Source organism: Ambystoma mexicanum, chromosome 4p (assembly GCF_040938575.1).
Source record: "Ambystoma mexicanum isolate Mex_15411 chromosome 4p, UKY_AmexF1_1, whole genome shotgun sequence".
In the NCBI taxonomy this organism is placed as follows: Eukaryota; Metazoa; Chordata; class Amphibia; order Caudata; family Ambystomatidae; genus Ambystoma; species Ambystoma mexicanum.
This window is the reverse complement of record NC_090927.1, coordinates 850,788,996-850,808,861: the sequence shown is the minus strand read 5'-3', so window position 1 is coordinate 850,808,861 and position 19,866 is coordinate 850,788,996. Positions and strand designations below refer to the sequence as shown.

Here is a 19,866-nt window from a genome sequence, read left to right as displayed (position 1 = left end):
AAGGTTTTGCTGAGAATGTGAATGATTTGCCCTTGAAAATCAACTGGGAGCCCTGGGGGCTGGTAGATGACATGGATGTTGATAGTGTTGTTGTGAGAGAGTGGTAGTTTGGCTGATAGTATGTCTGTATTCCCTTCCCATGTGTGGGGCGTGGGTCTGATGTGATGGATGTCTTTATAGATTAAGGCAACCCCCCCTCCTGATTTTGCTGGTCTCTCTTGCCTAAGGATGGAGTAGCCTTCTGGCACGGCTATGGTAATGGCGGGGCCTGATGCTTCATGTAGCCAGGTCTCCGTGATGGCTAGCAGATCTAAGTCGAAACTGGAGATAAGCTCATTTATTTCCAGGGCATGGGCAGTGAGCGAGCGGGTGTTAAGTAGTGCGCATTTAAGTAGCAAGGCATAAATTAGTTTTCAAAAATTGATTAGCAGATTTTGCTAAGTAACATTTTTTTGATTAGCAAATGAACTAATTTGATTAGCAATTTTGTACTAATATTGAATGTCACCAGAATTAGTTGTACCCCAATATATAGAATTAGCAAGAATGCAGAAATTATTTCTAAGTACCTCTGAAGTAGTCTATGCAGTGGGCTGGTAGGTGATTACTTTGATTGGGCTCAGACCAATCCACTGACCTGACAGCTACATGACTCTGCCCTGCACTGTTGCCGGTACAACCCTTAGGTGAACCAACAGTGAAGGCAAGTGGCAGAGCGTACCACCATCACACAGCATCTGCATATCATACTGAGGAGGGTATTAGTCTTTATGCTGTTCAGTTATTCATTTTGCACTGCAGGAATACATATGTTTTGCCCAGGCTGCTGCTACAGAGCAGTGGCAAACGTTACCTACCAGCTCTGTGTGATTACCTTCTGTGAAGTTAAGTAATTGAATTTGGTGTTAACGTACCATTCAGAATTATACAGTCATTTGAACATCTTTCCATGTGCTGTCTGGTGGGTTGTGTATTTTAGAATGCTTCAATGGTGCCAACAATGTATGTTTTGTATTTTGCTGTGATGTAATTGTTATGCGAATTAGTATTAATGAAACTTGAGAAATCCTACATTTTTTTTTGGTCACAGAATGTTGGCAAGTATGCTGCCTGCTGCCTTCTACGAGCAGCAGGCTGTGTTATTACGGCGGGTGCTGGGTGTTAGAGGTGCTCTCTAACATCGAGCACCCACCGTAATAACGCAGCCTGCTGCTCGTAGAAGGCAGCAGGCTGTGTTATTACGGCGGCAAGTGCTGGGTGTAAGTGTCGATGTTATTTCTCCCACCCATTCAGGCGGGAGAAATATTATTCTCAGCCACTTGCTCACACCCAGCACCAGCATATTATCATCAGACACTTACACCCAGCATCGACAACATTGTTAAAAGGGCCCGGCTCCCCCACCCAAACCTCCCCTAGCAGCCTCCTTACCTGAGCATGTCGTTGAGCCGAGTGTGAGAGGGGGGCTGAGAACCTCCTCTCACCACGTGATGACGCTGCATCCAGGCTGGGCTGACAAAACATTAATACAATGTTTTCAGCCCAGCCCGGTGCTTCTGCCTCGCCTGCAGTGCACGTTGTGCACGTGTAAAGGCACAATCTTTTTTTTTTTTTTTTTTTATTTTTTTGCTGTTGGAAATCATATCTCAGTTGGTGCGACATGATTGTAAAAATAAACAGCAAAACACAATTATTATATCGCAAATTGGATGCGAGACCACTTATTTTATGCCTTGGAGCATTGGTGCTACCTGGATTCTGTTCGGAAGCTGCTGTTTTGTTTGTTTTTTAGTCTTGGAGTTGGATGGGATGGATGATTTAGGAGTGGGCGTAGTGCTGGTACACGGATGAGGACGTGAGGATTGCTGGGCGTAACTTTAAAGGGACCTAAAACTAAAAAGTCTGCTGGATTAGCAAACATAAAAAGGATTGTTGCCAAAAAAGAATACAGATTTTAGTTGTGTTTTTTCCCACAGATTTTAAGGCCAAGAAAGAAATGTATTTGTTTGATGTAACAAACTTGGGTTTTGCTGGATTTAAGAAGTTAATTAGCCTGGCTGAAGCTGCACGAACTGGAAAAGCAGGTTTTTCTCCCAGAAGCAGGGCCTTCCTCTCAGCAGAAACTCACTGGGAGGTGTTAATTGGGTGTTAGAACAGAATCTTGTCCACAGAAAGCGAAGGAACAATGACAAAGCTGCTGCCCAGGAAAATGGAAGTGTGAAGGGGGTCGTAAATGGCCTCTGGAAGGAACAAGCAAGGAGGGGGATGCCCTAGACTGCAGTGAGACAAAAAGGGACAGACCATCTGTTGCTAAACATGAACAAAGAACAAATGTTTAAAAGACTCATAACTTGCTATTAAAAATGGTGAAAAATATAAAAAGGACAGAGTTGTTAATTTAATTTCTGGCTGCACGTGTGAAGAGGCGGTAGAACTGTGTGACATGTTCTGGACAGGAATGGCAACATATGTGGTTTTATGCAAAATGTATTACTGTTAGAATTGTGAAAATGTACACACATATCCCTGTGGTAAACACGCACATTTGTGGAAATTTGCATAAAATTTGGAAATTGTGTTCATAGCGAAATGGGCAACATTCTGTAGAAAGTTGAGACAAGATCTCACCGCTGTGGGATTTTGAGGAATAGCTGCTACGTAAAATATGGCATCTTTGTGTCTGACTTGTATAAAGGTGACCAATGTAGAAATGTACATTTAGGATCAAATCCGATTTTGAGACCAGTGGCTAAAGGGAGGTCTCTGAGGACTGTAAAGCAAATCATACAATGTGACATCATCGGGCTTTGATCCAATCACTCAAATTGCAAGGCGGAAATGAAGTGTGGTCCTATCCCAGCTCACAGGGGCAAGCTTAGCTAAGCCGGCCCACACACCCCCTTTGTGATGTAATTCTATAGCATAAATAGAGACCGCTGACAACACATAGGGACTCACTGATCCAGCCACTTTCCTGATTCAGGCGAAGCACTCTGATCCAGCATTCTACATCCAGCTTTAACATTCTTCCAGATCCAGATGCCAAAATCTCTTGCCAGCAATAGAGAACCATTGATTTCCAGCAAGGCCCAAATCCTCAAATTTATTCTCTCTACCCAGTAAAGCGCTGGGTGATGTGAGAAGGCCTTTTGAACCAGTATTCTGAAATTCTCTGGCTTGCCACCACTAGGCTTGCCTGAGGAACTCGCCATCCACCTGATTCAAATACCCACAGACTAGGAGGGCAGATCTTGTGCAACTGTCCTAGTTCTGCATCTATGTCTCCAAAATTCTGAGACTCAAGTTGAGTCATCTGTGGGGTGCATTTAAAGGCCCTAGACAGAAAGCCCTTTAACTTGAAAAACCACTGTATTAAAACACTGCACGAAAAACGGCCAGGCCGTGCTTTCTCTATCGCATGAGTGGCAAGCAGTTGAACACTATAATCCAAAAATGGCCCTGCGTTGCTTTTGTTTCACCTGAATGACAAGAAATTATGCACTGCATCCAAAAACAGCCATGTTTCACTTTTAATTCACATGAGAGGCAAGGATTTCAACATTACAACCCGACACGGCTTTTGCTTTCCATTTCACTTGAACAGCAGCCCTTGAAACGCTTCAAACGAAAAATGGCTTGCCTTTTTCTTTTGTTCAGTCAAATCCGAGAACCATGTGGTGGAAGGGGGCCTACCCCTCATTGTCAATGGGCCAACAGCACATCTTGCACTCGTGTGAAAAAGAAAAACGACTTTTAAAAGGCCACAGTGAAAAGATAGCACTGCTCGCATTGAAATGACAGGGAAATATGCTGTGGGGAGTTTGACTAAGCAATGTACATTATGTTTCCACCCACAGGACTACAATCACCTTTTGAAGAGGCTCATAATACCGGAAAAACGAGTTGGGCTAAGGAAGGAAACTTCACAAGTAAAAGCCCCACTTTCCACTGGAAGTCGCACTTACCAGTGCCATCCCTCAGTCAAATGTGATGTTACTAAGGGCGTCATAATTCCCTGCTCTGCGAGACTTGACGGCAGGGGCTCAGAGATTTCAAAGAAAGCAACTGTGGCTAAAGCTTAGGTAGGAGGGGGGAGCTTCTTCCTGCACCCTCTACTAAGAGCAAACTGACAACTTCAAAGGGGTTATGAAAATATCTGGTCACCGGCTGTGGGGGATTAAGCGGCCCTCCCACAGAGGGGGGCAGATCCTCCCAATTGACATTAAAGGACTGATTTCATTTTTAGGCATTTTTCGCAGCAATTGGAATGAGAAATAATTTTGTTTTATGCTATATTTTTATGTAATTTCCAGCCGGTTTTAAAGAGAGAAAGTGCATTTTTCTAGGACCTTGGAGACTGAAATGGCCGGTTGGAACGGTGTTCTGGCGGCTCTAAAAATGGGACAAATATGACAATTGGTGGAAAGATGGGTAATGAGATTAGGAACATGCTCGATCAATTGCAGATTTATAACTGTTATACATTTTGTGAACAGGACAAAAATGTGACACCGGGCCATGTTACATCATACGGAGTTGGCGATTGGCTTATCTGATCCCCTATGCCCAATTAAAACCACATATCTAATGCATATGGCAGGGGCTAGTAGAATTATGAAGTTATGAGACATAACTGTTTTTTGTCAAAGTGACTAAAAGAACAAAGAAAGGTAATAAATGCAAATAGACAGATGGTGCTCTCTTCCATTGAACCAATCATGCCAAGGGGTGGAGAGAGAAATGATAAGCTGTCCTATCTGAGCGGTCGGGATAATTACAGAGTACTCCCCCTAGATTGTAAAGTTGATGTCATTTATGCAAGGGAAGGGGGACTGTGCTAAGTCAAGGGACACGCACAAAATCCAGGAAGACAGGAGAAGGATGATGGAGAGAAGGCAGCTGAACCCAAACCAAGGCAGAGTGCGGTGACCAAATCCCTTGCCTAACTGTCCTGAGTGTCCTGAGATCCAGCTGGCTTTTCAGAATCCCAAGCCAAGGCAGAGGGCAGTGACCGGACCCCTTGCCTAGCTGTCCAGAGTGTCCTGAAAGATCCAGCTGGCTTTCCAGAATCCCAAACCAAGGCTTACTTTGTAAGTAGCAAATACTCCAGCCTTAAATTGAATAAGCCCTTCATTTTTGTAGCATTACACCCATTGAAAACCCCAAATTGCCAGTATAATTCAGCCACCTTCCCATAAAAGAAATTGTGTTTAGCATGTGTATGTTAGCATATTCCCTTTGGTAAACCGCTCAGTGTCTGTATAAATACTTAGCATATTTTTAAGTAAATCAATGAATTCCCCCATTGAAATTCACGGTACAAGTTGGTTGAAATTTGAAATTAACCACCTTGTCCCTGGTGTCTTTCTTAAATTACTATAGTCATTAAAGTGTTGCCTCAAAATAAATAAAATAATTAGTCTCCTTGTAACTGAAAACCGAGTTTTCCCCAAACTGTAGTCCCATTGAGAGCAATCCCTTCTGCCTGCCAGTCTATCTGTTATGTGTCTCTGTCCTTGTCATTGAAAACCGATTTTCCTATTCTGAGCTAAACCCCTGCCCTGCGCTGCCTTCATTGTAAATCCAGTGTAAAAAAATTTCTATTGGCCATTGTATTTTTCCTTTTTGCATTTGCTTTCTCCCAAAACAGATTTTCCTACTTTATTTCTATTGTTGCCCTGGTGTGCTGAATAGTAGTCTCTAGGCTTCCCTATCTCCTCACATATAAGCAACACAAATTTACTTTCATTCTGTCCCCTAGCAGTTGTGAGTAATAATCAAAATCCCATTCTGCCATTTTGCTCCAAAAACTGGTTTTCACTTTGTTTGCTGGCCTCCCATCTTGGCGCGGTGGGCGTTACCCCAAATCCGATTTCCTCTCTCTATTCCTACTCCTTGCCACTAGCTTCCATTCAAAGGAATCAAGTTAGATGATGTTTGGGGGGTGAAGGTTGCAGGAGGAGTGCTAAACCGCTGGTGTTATCTCTTTATCAAATTGTCCTTTTTCTGTGTTGTTATTGAAGATTGTGGGAATTGTAACAGAATATCTTAACCTAATTGTTTTGTAGAGATTAGTGTATTTGTGTTACCACAACATTGGTGGCTGTGAAATTGTTTGATTTTCCTTTTTCATTAAATAATAAATTAATAAATATCTTATTGATAAACACCAGCCTGATTCCTGGTTCTTTGTGACACGGGGTGTTTGTGGAGACTGGATTGGAGGCCTACTCAAACAAAAGAATCTGTGACTTATTAAAAATAGAAAACGCTTTATTGTACGCCTTCTTCATTGTCGGGGAAGGAGTCCATGGCTGGAGTGTGCCGTAAAATAAAACAGTGACACCCCACTCCAGCAATAAAACAACACCATTAAGCCACTCAGTCGGAGCAAGCACCATACTGTCCTGACACTAAGTCCTTTTCTGTCAGTCACATCCTTATCATCTTGTGTCCATTCACCCTTCTGCAAAATCCATCCTCCAAGGATCTCACTGCATGAGCCATGGTGATTCCCTCTCCTAAATGGGGTGCTTAGCGTATTGCCGCGTGGATGGCTAGATAGATCCTGGGTCTGGATAGAAAGCTACTGTTGCGCGTGCCCTTCACAAACCCGCTATAGGTCTCACTGAGGATGTACCCCGTCCATGAAACTGAATAGAGTCTCACGTCCGCACTAGCCCAAGGTAGTCAACACTCTGATGAAATCCCAAATCTCTGTCATCCACTGCCCCCACATCAGTCAGAAAGCCTGTGATTTAAATAGGGGACTAACAATACTTCACACCCATGCAATGTGTGGCTTCAATGAGCTTACAGGCTATCACAGTCCCATGGATATGCCATGAGTATATTCAAACAAGCAAAACATGTATTAAAAAAAGCCTAACATTTCTCCCCTGGCATTCATGAAAAACATCCCTTTTTGTGACAAGGTTGTTACACCCGCACTATCTTCTTAAGTTAAGTTGTTGGGTATGCTTGACACATAATTTGTATTTTTTTTGTGATTTTCGTGGTTTTGTTTTGCTTACCACAGTATTGGTACAGGACTTTGGGCAATGCAGAATGTGTTCATTACCTCACAATGTGCCTCATTGCCAAGTGTTGTGATATTCCATGCAAAGAATGCGTTGGTTGCAAATGTACCACACCTAAATTGTGTGTGATCTGGAGGTGTTGCATCTCTGTTTGCTCGCTGCAGAAATTAAATAATTTACCTTATCGGATTTTATGTTTTTTTAAAAAAAATATTCACACTGCTATGCACCTGTTAGACCAAAATCTCAACTGGGGGAGGGGGGGATAGGACTTCCATTATAAGGGCTACGGAAAAAGCAAGATACAAGGTAACCCTTGAATCTAATGGGAAACATATTCAGCAGCTCTGAAAGAAAGAGTTTGCACCATACGGTGGACACATCATGGTGAAAGGATGTCCTCCAATTATAGGGTAGGGCAGGGGTCTGCAACCTTTGGCTCTCCAGATGTTATGAGCTACAACTTCCATTTGCACTAGTCGGCATAGTCCATGGTGAGGGATCATGGAAGCTGTAGTCCAAAACATCTGAAGAGCCACAGGTTGAAGACCCCTGGGGTAGGGCATCAGAATCTCAGCAGTCACCAATGACTGGGTGCCTGCATACGACAGTTTCTCAGAATGATATGGAAAAATTATGTCTCTCAGGTGGATGGGAGATGTGCTCCTTACCTTCAGTGTTTTCTCAGACTTCTGTTCCTAACCACTTTGTTGTCTAATTTCCTGGCTTCACCATTCTCAATTTGACACTTGGGATTTTTAGCATTGCTGTTCGAGCTGCATCTGAACAAGCGGGCATCCATTGCACATTGTGATTCACTGTGGAAGAAGGTTGCAGATATTAATCCGATGTTGTCTCCCCCTGACAGTGTTCAAGAAATGCTTACTGGTCAGAGACTTTGCCAGTCAAAGTCTCATAAGGATGCCGTTCTGGCAGCCCTGAACCAGCAAAGAAATGATGGGATATTGTGTGATGTCACCCTAGTGGCGGAGGAGCAGAAATTCCATGCACACAAGGCGGTCCTGGCAGCTTGCAGCGATTATTTCAGAGTAAGTTTGTTGCCTTTTTTCTATCATGATGTAAACAATTACTCAGATGGTAGTCTCTACTGTCTCCTAACCGCACACATTCTCTGCTCATGCTTTGACGAGACACTGCATGCATGTGACGTGTTACGCAACTCCAAATATATAAATGAATGCCATTGCCTGTATTGCTGCTTTTGGAAGCAGACAAATCTATATGGAAGCTCCGAGGACCATGAAGATCTGCTTGTGGAATATCCTTTTATTTATGGTAGTGGTCCGCAAAACCTTTGGCTCAGCAGATTTTTGGGGCACAATTCTAGTACCTGAAGCCTGGCCAGCATAGTTAATTGTGAAGGGTCATGAGAGTGGCACAAAAACATCTAGAGCGTCACAGGTTGTAGATCTCTCATTCGTGGTATTCTGTGGTGCAAAATAGGCTGCCAATTACATTCTACAAAGCGCTGTTCAGTTGTCAGCTTCTTTTCTGTCATGTTGTTCTGCTGGGGAACTGGCTGCTCTCTAACCCATAACAATGTGGCGGGCCATCTGGTTGACGGACCATAATCCATACAGAATCATTTTGGCTAAAACCCTTCAACTTCCGGATAATGCCACTGGATTCCAGTCAGGGAGATGAGGTGTTTTCAGTAGATGTGGTATTTGCATGAGGGCTATATGTGCTGACATTAGTGGGGAAATGTTATTGAAGGGGGTGAATGATGAGTGCTCACATGGATGGCACAGGACTCTTTGGAGGGAGAGGAATGTCACAGGCCAGTCTAATTTTCCACCACCTTTGTGTAAGCGTGGCATCCTATTTCGGGGAGTCATTTTAAGCTCCTGAGCGCGGGACACTTACTGAGACTCACAGTTGTATTTGTTAAAGTAGAGGGGGTGCTTGATCTTTTGATTAGCACATGACAAGCACCACTCACTATCACTCCACACTATTGCAGTGAGAACAGTGCCGAGATGTCTCATGGTGTCATGCACAAGGCCTTCTGTGCCGCCTTCAGATGCAGCGCCTCAGTATTTGGCCTCATGCCACTGCAATTGAGACCTATAATCATTGTAGCATTCTTACCTGACCAGAAATGTTTGATCCCTGACATCAGAGGGCGTCCTCCTTTCTTGGTGACATTATTCACTTCGGATAGAGGCCACCCAATGCGTACAAAATGGATGCTGAGGCTGCCATATTCACCATGCACTTGAGACCACATTTTCTTCCAAGAGGCTTCGGATATAAATATGATAAATGACCACGAGCAGAGACTGTGTAGGTTTTGTCAGGTGGAGATGTGCAGACCCTGAAACATTTGTCAATTGAATGTGCACAGCTTTCCCAGCTGAGAAAGCAAATATTTGCTAAATTTATATTTTTCCCATTGTATTTTAAATTCAGAAAAAACGACACTGCGTATAGCTGCATTGAACTTTTTAGAAATTGTTTTAAAATTCATGAAATTTGAAATGTATTCTATGTAAAACTGAAATCACACGTTTGTATTGCAAGCTGTAAGCTGCATTGCAATAAATTAAAGGAGAGAAAGAAGATACAAATGGGTAATTCCCGATTTTTTGGTTAAGGGGGGTTAGGCTTCAAATGGGAGATTCATAATCCAAACGAAACAAGGATGAGCCTAACTACCTCTTTCCAAGCCCACCGTATCTGTCGGCTGTATTCTATAGTTTGTGTTGTCTACTAATTTGATCATGTCAAACCACCAAATATTTAAGACAGAATACATTTTTTTAAATTAATGTGTCAATGCATCATTGTACATCTAAACAAACATGTATTTGCCTTCATTACCTCAAAGCACATGATACAGGACAGCAAACAAACATTCCTCTTTCATTCAACAAACCCAAAAATAGGGCTCGGTAGTGGGGTTAGTACCTGTCAGATGTTATTTATATACACGATTTGACTTTTGAATGAATCAACCACGTTGTAGTTTTGTCAAGAGAAGGATTTTTTCCAAACCAATTTATAAAGAGACAGATATTAAAGGCTCTTCTTTGGACGACTTCCATTTGTGTCCACCAGATGTGTCTACATATGTTTCGGCTAGATGAATGTTTCAGGAACCATTCCTGGTGTCTGGCCCTCTCATTTAAGCCATCTTCAGGACTAAATATGTCATCAAAATATGTGGTGCATTCGTCTATTTCCCCATAAATTCTTTCTTTGTAATCACTGGTCAGGTTTTTCTTGGTCGGGCATAAATAACGTGAGTATTAAAGGGATTTAATTCTTTCCTGACTGGGGCCGTTCTGTTGGGGCTGCCTGTAGTTTTTCTTCTTTAAATGAAGATGCACTTCAGTTTCATTTCTCCTCTCTTTCCATATCACTTTATTCAAACGTTGAGATTTTTCTCGATGTGTTGTCGTATCAAGTCACTTATACCCTTTTCGTGTTTTCACTTCACGAGTGAAAAATCATGTTGGAACACCTGTCTGGGTCTATTTCAGAGAATATTAGGGATGAGGCCGCTTCTGAAGACCTTTGGGGCCCACCTCAATTGTTGACCACTTATAAGATTCTCGGTGGCCATATGTTCTGTTTGGCACACATTTCCTTGTGTCTAATGATTAATTTGTTGATTAATTGTTTGCTATAAATTTGTAATAGTTTTTTACCTTGTATTTTTATCTTGTACCTATTGATGTCTGGTATGAGTGGTTTAATGTATGAAGAATGAGTGTGTATGAATGGTTGGATGAGGGTATAGTATGTATTGAATGAAATTGTTGAAACTTCTGTGATCTTAAAAATCTTTTACCTGCTATGTAAAATTATTGCCTGAGTGCTGATTAATTCGTGATTCAATTCACAAAAATAATGAATGTATCTAGTATAATAAAATTCTGGATTTTACTTTTTTGAAATTGAAGCCTCTGGATTTTCTTTCCGAGATCAATACTTTATTAATACCCTAATCTAGAGTGTGGGGTTTCCTGTGTCTTTCAGTAACATATGGGTCTATTTCAGTGACACCATTTCGGTTTACTTCGCTTCGATGTAATACAGTCAAATACATGTTTGTTTAGTTGTACAATGATGCATTGACACATTAATTTTAAAAAAATGTATTCTGTCTTAGCCTCATACTGGTTGAATGTGCAGCTCAAATCATAAAACCTACAATTAAGGCACCCTAAAGAAAATGCAAAGATTTTACAAACACCCTTTTTTGAGTTACTACCCCAAACAGCTACTTAGTCTCCTGCTTATCTAGTTACATTAATAACTGAAGACCGAGTTTAGATAGAGATCTACATGTGGTTTGCTCTGTGATGTGTGTAGCCCGCAGCATCTCTGTGGTTTGCATCAGTGGTATTTGTGGCTGTGGCTGACCGTGCACTAAAGACACTGCGCAGCACAAACCTTCTGTAACCTGGCCCTTAGTTTTTTATATTGAACTATTTTTCCTTTTGAAAGTACCCGATTGTGATACCAGCTTTTTAGCACATCCTGTAAAAACTAAATTGTCTAAGTGACAAGGCATTGGTGTATAACTCGGGACAAATAACTCGTTTTATTGTGTTTGGTTTGCAGAGTGCTTTCAAAAACGGTACATACAGAGTTAATTTTTTCCTTGCTTTGACCAATATGGTAAACACCTGCCTGCAATTAGTCTTGAAATTGAAACTGTTTCTTTTTTTCGCCCCTTGTTTACAACATGTTTAACGGTCAGTTTACACCAAACCTGTTTACCGTTAAAGTTTGAGAAGTTAGACCCCGAGCACAGTCAAATGCAGGGGATTCGCATTTTGCTTGAACTGGTTTGGCATGCGTATATGTCTCTGCAAAGTAGAAGTCGGCATTGTTTATCACGCCCTGCTGACTGACTGAAACACGGCGAGCATCGCAGACAGACTTCGGCGTGATGCATGATTTGCTGGGATCCTTCATAAGCAACATTCCATACCGTCTGCCAGTCTCCTGAGAGTCCCATCCCTAGAAAATAACTATGACGAGAGGGGTGCGTGTGTGCAGGTGCCAAGCTATTACCGGCCTCCGTCTACTTCTTTAAAGTCAATTAGTGTTTGCATCAGCTCTGCAATGCATATGGGGCCAATTAGAAAACTGTGTGTGTGTATCTATCTGTCTCTGTGCTGCACGATTGCGATTCCAAACTTAAAACAATTCACAGGTCGCCTAACAAAGGTGACCCTTACGTTTTGAGATGACCGGGTGGCCAACACGTTTCTTAATGGAATGGAATACATAAATGCCAGTTGCAAATGACACATTCATTGACTCCCAGTAACCAACAGAGTGGAGGACTGGAGCGTGCCGACATCAGATGGGCGCATCCCTCCCAAACTGGGACTGGACAAAAGCATGATGGACCTGTCATCCATAATTTGTAGGAATGAAAGGTATATATTTCTACCCTTAGCAAAGGGTTGGAAATGCATATGAAATATCAGATGAAGTCACCTTTGAATTGTACATTGAGAGGGTCTGTGGAAGCAAGGGGGCAGGGTAAGACACCAGCTATATGTTGAAACCTGGATGGAAGTGATGGATCTGCCAGACGGTTACATGTCTTTCCATCGATTTCTTTTTTTTTTTTCTCCATCGAAAATAGTTTCCATCAAAACTTTTCCATTGAAAACTTTACCATCGAATCACAATTAATATAATTATAAGTGAACATTCATCGAAACTGCTTAATCGAAATAAATAGATGGTAAAGTTTTCAATAAAAAATCGTCCCCCCCTAAACCCTCAATAAAATACATTACTCACTATACTACACAATTACAGCTGCCCAGTGCTGAAATCGCTCCCATGCGGTTAGAATGTATTTCAACACTGGACAGCTTCCTCTAACTTATGTAGTATTAGCGAGTGCCAGAAAGTGAAGTCATTTTTTTTTAATTGGGGGGTCCCCCCAACCCCTGTTTTAAAAATGTATACCAATATCCCACCCAAACATACATACATCTATTTTCCACAAGGGCTTTTTAATTGAAAAATGTTCATTGAAAGATCTTTTCAATGGAAAAATGTTTCAATTAACATTTTTCGATGGAAAGGCTCTCGATGGAAAATGTGTAGATGAAAACACAGCAACCCCCTCTCCCCCCAGACCTTCCTTGGGTTCCCTGTTACGCGTCTTCAGGGGGCCACGTGTGGAAAGATCCCAAGTGTCACCCAGCAGGATCTCACTTTCATAGTAAGGGAGGGACATTGCCCATTTCTGTAAACCTGTGATGGAGATGAGAGCAAGGGGAAGAAACGCAAATGCGAAAAGCAATGGGCCGCAACTGTGGATCAACCAATGGCAAAGGGCTTTGTGGCGTGTGCGCAACATGTGCAGAGCCGGCTATGGATTATGGATTGGCGCATGACTAAAAATTGTTGTTGGAAGAGTAAGACACAGACTCTGTGCATGAGCTCTATATGCAGATGCTGCTCACGAATGAACAAACCAACTTGCAGTGCTGCCACCTAAAACGTTGCATTGCTCCACCACCATAACCTTAGTGCCTGATACAAAGTTGATGGATAGGTTATTTGATCAGGCTGCAGGTGTAAGCACACATTAGCTTATTAGAACAATCACAACATCTGAGCAGAAGTAAAACTAAGGGGCTCAAAGGAGGAGGTGGTGGAACCTTTAGACATGCACCAATCATGACACCTAAACTAATGGGCAAATTGACCCACTAACCAGAACACTCATTAAATTAATTAGTGTCAAAGCCTAACTATAAAAAGAGCCAGAGGCCTCCTGCCTGTCACTGTGTTGTGACGGTGTTCCAGGGTCAGTGTGATAGCAGTGACATGAGAATGAGTAAAGACGGAGAGAAAGGGCCTGTAGTGGCCAAATCAAATAGGAAGCCCATTGAGAGATTAACAGAACAGGAGATGCTAAGCCACGTAAGCAACACTGTAGTGCAGGCATGGATTATAGGAAAAGCTAGAGCAGTTAGGCTTTGACCCACAGGCTTGTGAAGAAAACCTGCGAGTATTCTGCCTCGTGCTATAGCTAGCCTTAGATGCAAAGCCTCCAGAGCCAATTAACGAGGTTTGCATTCTTGGAGAAAAACCATTGGTCGGGGCTTGTAATTACTGCAACCTGGCAAATTCCGAACAATGGGAAAAGCTACCAGGCCAAAGGGAAAAGCTGTAAGGTCTGACCTTGGTAAAGCACAAAATAGACCCTTAGGGCAAGAGTAGACCATTACAGGTCTTGACCCGATAGAAGCTCAGCAAGTCTACCGTGTCCTAAATAAATGTTTGATGATTGGGTTGCCAGCCAACACCAAGTCAAAGAAGTGTGCTGGGGCACACACAACTTCCCTGAGACTGTGCATGATTTGTAAGACCCTTTCCCGGCGGTTGAAGACATCCCCAAACCTTGTGAGATGGAATAGGGACTGGGCATTGTATTCAAGACACTAGGCCCTCTTAGCATAGGCCCTTGACTAGAGTTAGTTTTTCTCTCCATCCTCTCACAGTTGTCTTAGAATCTGCTCCGTTCGAGTTGTTTCCCTGTCCAATAGGTATTTCAGCAACTCTTCCCCACTCATAGGGCTTACAAGGCATTGAAATATCCTTTTGTGTGGTGCGTTCTGTTGTATCCAGCCCACGACAGATAGTGGAGCTGCTGTCCTATGATAACGGCGAAGTTCCAAATGGTCAGTCATAAATCTTTTATGCATTTTGCCTTCCACTGCATTTGTTTATTGGGTGTAGTAAATATCACGTTTGTCACCCCACCATGTTTGTGAATATGGCATTTGATCACAAATGTGAGTTGTAACTCCCCTAAAACCCTGCACTTGATCTGAAGGGACTTTGGCCAGTGTGCTACAGATTAGCAAACTCAGAAGTGCCTTTGTTTACACAGAATTACACATTTCTGAACATTTTTCTGTGTGTGTTCACATGTGTATGCACAAACTGGACATGTTCTCTGTGAATCAGCATGATGTTTTTACTAATTATATCCTATATATATTTTCCCGCTAATTCGTGCCTTCTTTTATGTTCTCTAGGACAGGAAATCTCGCTTTAGATTTTGTCTTCATCACTCCATCTTTCAAGGCACTGTTCAGTTCTGTAACTTGTCATGCCAAGGGAGTCAGATAATGATGTCAAGAATCAGGTTTCACTGTTTTTATCACAACTAAAAGGAAACCGGGGATTAGGTTTAACTGAGGTGACAGGATGGGGTCCTCAAAACAAAATGCAGGCTGGTTAGGCTTCTATTATAATCGTGGTCCTCTGTGCTTTCCTCTCTCCCTCAAACTCTGCTTCTCTGGTGGAAAAAGATTGACTCACAGTCTCTTGAGGTTTTAAGTTGTCCCACGCTTCTTTCTTGGTCTTGGCTAATGTCATTTTGGTATTCCATTGGGCTCATCAGAATGCTGAACTTCTTCTTGGTCCCTTGAATGCCTGACACCACCACCCCTGGTGCTATGGGTCATCGGAACGTGGGTCTGGCGTCAAACTCTCCGGGATGCATTGCACCGTGGAGTTCTCAGGCTTAACCCCCTATTCCTGGCTATCCGGCCCTTCCCTGGCTTCCGCTCCTCCACCAACCCTGGATTCTTCCCAGATCGTAAAGTCTTAACCAGCCCACTCTCTAACTTTGCCACTCATGGTGCTTCCACCGCATCACTTTTCCCTTCCTTCTTTCTGCTGATCACCTTCTTTCCCTTCCTTAGTCACTCTTCCTTCCTTCCTTCCTTGATGTTCTGTGACGCTCTCTACTGCTACTCCTGCACTCCTCTCTCCTTCTATCTTTCCCCTAGTCCTGTCTCTTCTCCCTTCACATCCTCCTGGGCAACCTGTAAGAGAAGCTTGGAAGAGTACAACTTATGTGCCTCCATGCCCTTCCATTCACAAACATGTTAGGGCAGGTAGTTGAGGGCGTGGCAGATGAAGACGGATTGCTCTCCTCACCCCAATGCTTAATTACTTTATTCTCTGGCGATGACTTCCTCTTCTATCCTCAAACACATAGCAACTTAATTTCTCCTATATTCAGGCAACAAGGGTAACTGCATGGAGTGGAGCACACAGATTGGTGTGCAACCTCAAAGTCATGGTTGTTATGTTTATCCTCCCAGTGTATTTACATTCAGTAAAATTGAAGAAGTTCATGCAGCAGGGAGTTTGGGGGGGTAGCTGGGGAAGGGGTTCTACCTGCTTGTGGCGGGTGGCAAATGTAGACAGGCACGATAAAACACTTTTCTGGATTTTTTATACTTTACCCCGCCTCTGACCAGCCTCAGGCATTCCCCCTCACTTAAAACCTGTAATCAACCTTGGTGTGCCGCACTGGGATGAAGAATGGGTCTGGAAAGGTAATAGGTGCAGGAATACCTGAACCCCAAATTAAAAGGAAGCACTGGATTACTTTAAATACAGCACTGCACAATGAAAAGCAGATGACGGTATGCGTGTGCACAGTCTTTTAGTGAGCAGATGTTATCAACATGTCTTCAATCAGTCCAGTTTTTATATTTTGTCAGAAACACAATACACAATTACTAATGTCTATTAAGAACAACTCTTACCTACCAGCTGCATATAAAAACTTAAAAAGCTAAGAGTCCTTCCTTTACAGTCTTTATAAAGTGTACTTTATAATAAAAAAAAATTGCCGCAGGGGTTCGCTACTCGCCCTAGAGCAGCAACATGGAGGGCGTGGGGGGGCAAGGTCCTTTCCCATGCTGCATCTGCCAAGTGCAGGCTGGGGTATTCTTGGAGATGGCCCCCTTGAGGTCCTTCTTAGCTGGGTCCATAGTCAAAGTGGCTCAGCACTAATTGCCGCAATGGGGGGGCCCCAACAAAGTCATTTAACCTGTGCCCATAGCTCTCAACCTTTCATGGCCCCTTGGAGGGTGAAAACACCCGATTATGTGTTTGGCGGGGGAAAGCCCATTGTTTCCTATGGGCGTGTAGGGATCTTGGCGGGTGAGAGAGGTGCCCGAGTAACGGGTGACACCTGCCAAAAGTGGGTGAGTTGAGAGGTATACCTGTGCCCATATGCCCAAGCAGCCCAGGGATTCAGTATGGGCCCACTGTGGCAGGGCCAGCAGCAGTCGCGTGCTGCGCGGCCTGCGCCCCTTCCTCACTGGGGAGCAACGTGTATCAGACGAAGGCCGGGCGGAGGTGACTGAAGTGTGGCGCTTCCCCGCTATTTGGGGAGCACAGTTTACTGAAAAGCCGTAGAAAGAGAGATGTTGGGTTCGCAGTGATAATTAGAGCAGCGCACTGCCCCTACTGGCCACTAGGCACCGTGTAAGAAGACCGGATTTAACGGGTATTGTTTTTGTTGTGGGCAATTAACTGAGTGCTGGCTCCATCCTCCAGAGGGTCGGCTATTCTTAACTGCCTCCAGTGGCGCTCTGCATGCGCGCTTAAAAGTAATGCATTTTTCTTTTTAAGGGTCTCCCTGTGCTTCACAGGGACCCTTCTAACCAAGGAGCAGCCCAGGCTGTACCATTAAATATATTTTTTTAAAGTGCATTGCAGTGCCTCTTGAATGGGCAGGGATACATAATACTGGTCTTTAATGCACTACAATTTACCAAAGTCTGCAGTGCAGCCATATGCATTCATGTTTTTATTGTTTGAAACGTTATGAGAACGAGGTTCATGTGCGTATTGGTGATGCTCAGAACCAAAGCCCAGCGGACAAAACAAGGGCAGCAGGTGAGAATGCTGCATGGAGGGTGCAAGCCAGATCATTATAAGTAATGTAGGTTAATTGTAAAACGGGCGCTACAAGCTTTTATATCAGTTATTCATAATTTATTTAAAGTGCTAGGTAATGCAACAATAGACACACGAGTACAGTTTGTATAGTGTATGCACAAATTCTCAAGACTGACCTGGAGCACAAGCCTCGGATTCCTATTGCTGATCCATGGTTCAGAGGCACGGCAGATTCAGAGATATTGTTCAGGGGTCTCTGAACATCAGCAGGGAAGGGGATTGCAGTAAGCTAAGCATTGATTAAGATTTACAAAGCACATGTTAAGGGAGTCTTCTCATTTATCTTGTGCCTAGCATGTGCAATTATTGCTGAGGGTGAATAGTCGTATGAAGTGCAAGCCTGTTTAATTTATTTTGATGTTAATTTATTTTATAAAGCGCACGCTCGCCGAAGCATCTTGGCGCTGTCAAAAACCGGAGAGGAGAGCCATCAACAAGAAAAAAGAAGAATAAGCTTTAGAACAGATAGGTTTTCAGCAGTCGACGAAAAGCCAAATGATTAGCCATAGATCTTAATGGAGCAGGCAGAGAGTTCCATAATTTAGCCGCAGCCCCCAAATCGCTCAAACCGATAGCGAGGAACAGCAAGAAGACAGGAACCTTTCAAACGTAGATCACGCGAGGGCACATAGGGACAGAACTTTTCCTGATACTCTGCACTTCTCCCATGGAAGGCCCGGTGTACTATTACTAGTGATTTAAACTGCACACACTGATGTACTGGCAACCAGTGTAGTGAGTGATCTGAGTACGGGGGAGATACGAACACCGTAGGGAGCTCCTGTACAGACATGTGCTGCATAATTTTGGAGAAGCTGTAACCGATGCAGCAGATACAAAGGTTGTGCCAGTAGTAGCGAGTTGCAGTAGTCTAATCGACTTAATACTAATGAGGCCGTAACTAAAGGCCTGAGTCGAGCCGGAAGAAGTGGCAGCACCCTATGGAGGATGCAGAGTTGAAAAAAACCCTGCCTTATAAATCGCCCATCTTGTGCGTTCATCGACAGTGATGAAGAAAGAATGACTCCAAGATTTTTTAGCCTGTGTCTGTGTGTGTTAGCGGTGGGGAGCAAGTGATACATTATTGTAGTGTGTAGTTCCTTTAACATTGGCGATGGTTCACACAGTACATGATACATGGCTGTTATTCGGTTTTAGATAGTTCAAGCTGACATTTTCACAGTCTCTTAGCACCGTGGGACCTGCAGGAAAAGGAGGATGGTTTGGTTATTCGGGGCATTTGGTGTAAGTGTATCCATAAGGGAGCCTCAAGTTTTGTTCTCCTGCTTGGTTTGCTACTAATGAGGTCCATCTTGTGAGTGAGAGTGGCTCGGGTTGCTGTGGACTGTGCGTGAAAATTTGGTGGGAAAGAGTTCAGACTGCTATATTGTGTGCAGTGGAGCGAGGTACTACTTAGTGGTTAGTTGATGTGTGCAGTATAAGGGACAAAATAGACCAATGAACAGGTTAGTGTGGGACACAAACAATGAATAAGCTACATAAAGCAAGGTAGAACGGGGCACTGAGGAGCATGGAAATAAATGACAAATCTTCAACAGCATAACAATGCTGAAAAAGCATTTCAAGGCGCCAAACCACTGGGCTTTCTTCTCACACTCCTAACACTTGCCTCTAGAGACAGCTCCCTTTTTGCGTTCTCAATTTCCTACGGTCAATCTCTCTCTTCCGTTCTTTCTTTCTTTCTTTCTTTCTTTCTTTCTTTCTTTCTTTCTTTCTTTCTTTCTTTCTTTCTTTCTTTCTTTCTTTCTTTCTTTCTTTCTTTCTTTCTTTCTTTCTTTCTTTCTCTCTCTCTCTCTCTCTCTCTCTCTCAAGTAGATATGTTGTACACAGTGTGAAAAAAAGGACCAGGGAAAGGCAGATAAGGGGAGTGGTCTGAATGGGCATACTTATTACCCTAAATGAAGTGCTAAGGGCAGCAAGATGCATGAACATTTCAATTCAGATGAGGTGCCAGAGATACCCGAGGTGCTTATTCCAACTTCCTTAGTATGTTGCTTGGAGGACTAAGATGTTCTCAACCGTC

At 43.2% G+C, this 19,866-nt stretch overlaps 1 protein-coding gene across 1 annotated transcript in view; it reads left to right on the top strand.

The window, feature by feature from the left end:
* KLHL32 (kelch like family member 32) overlaps positions 1–19,866 on the top strand; it is a 2,034,348-nt gene that overhangs the window by 435,392 nt on the left and 1,579,090 nt on the right. The window contains exon 3 of the mRNA XM_069606414.1: positions 7,909–8,089. Within this exon, the coding sequence (XP_069462515.1) occupies positions 7,909–8,089 (181 nt within the window). The remainder of the gene's footprint in view (positions 1–7,908; positions 8,090–19,866) is intronic.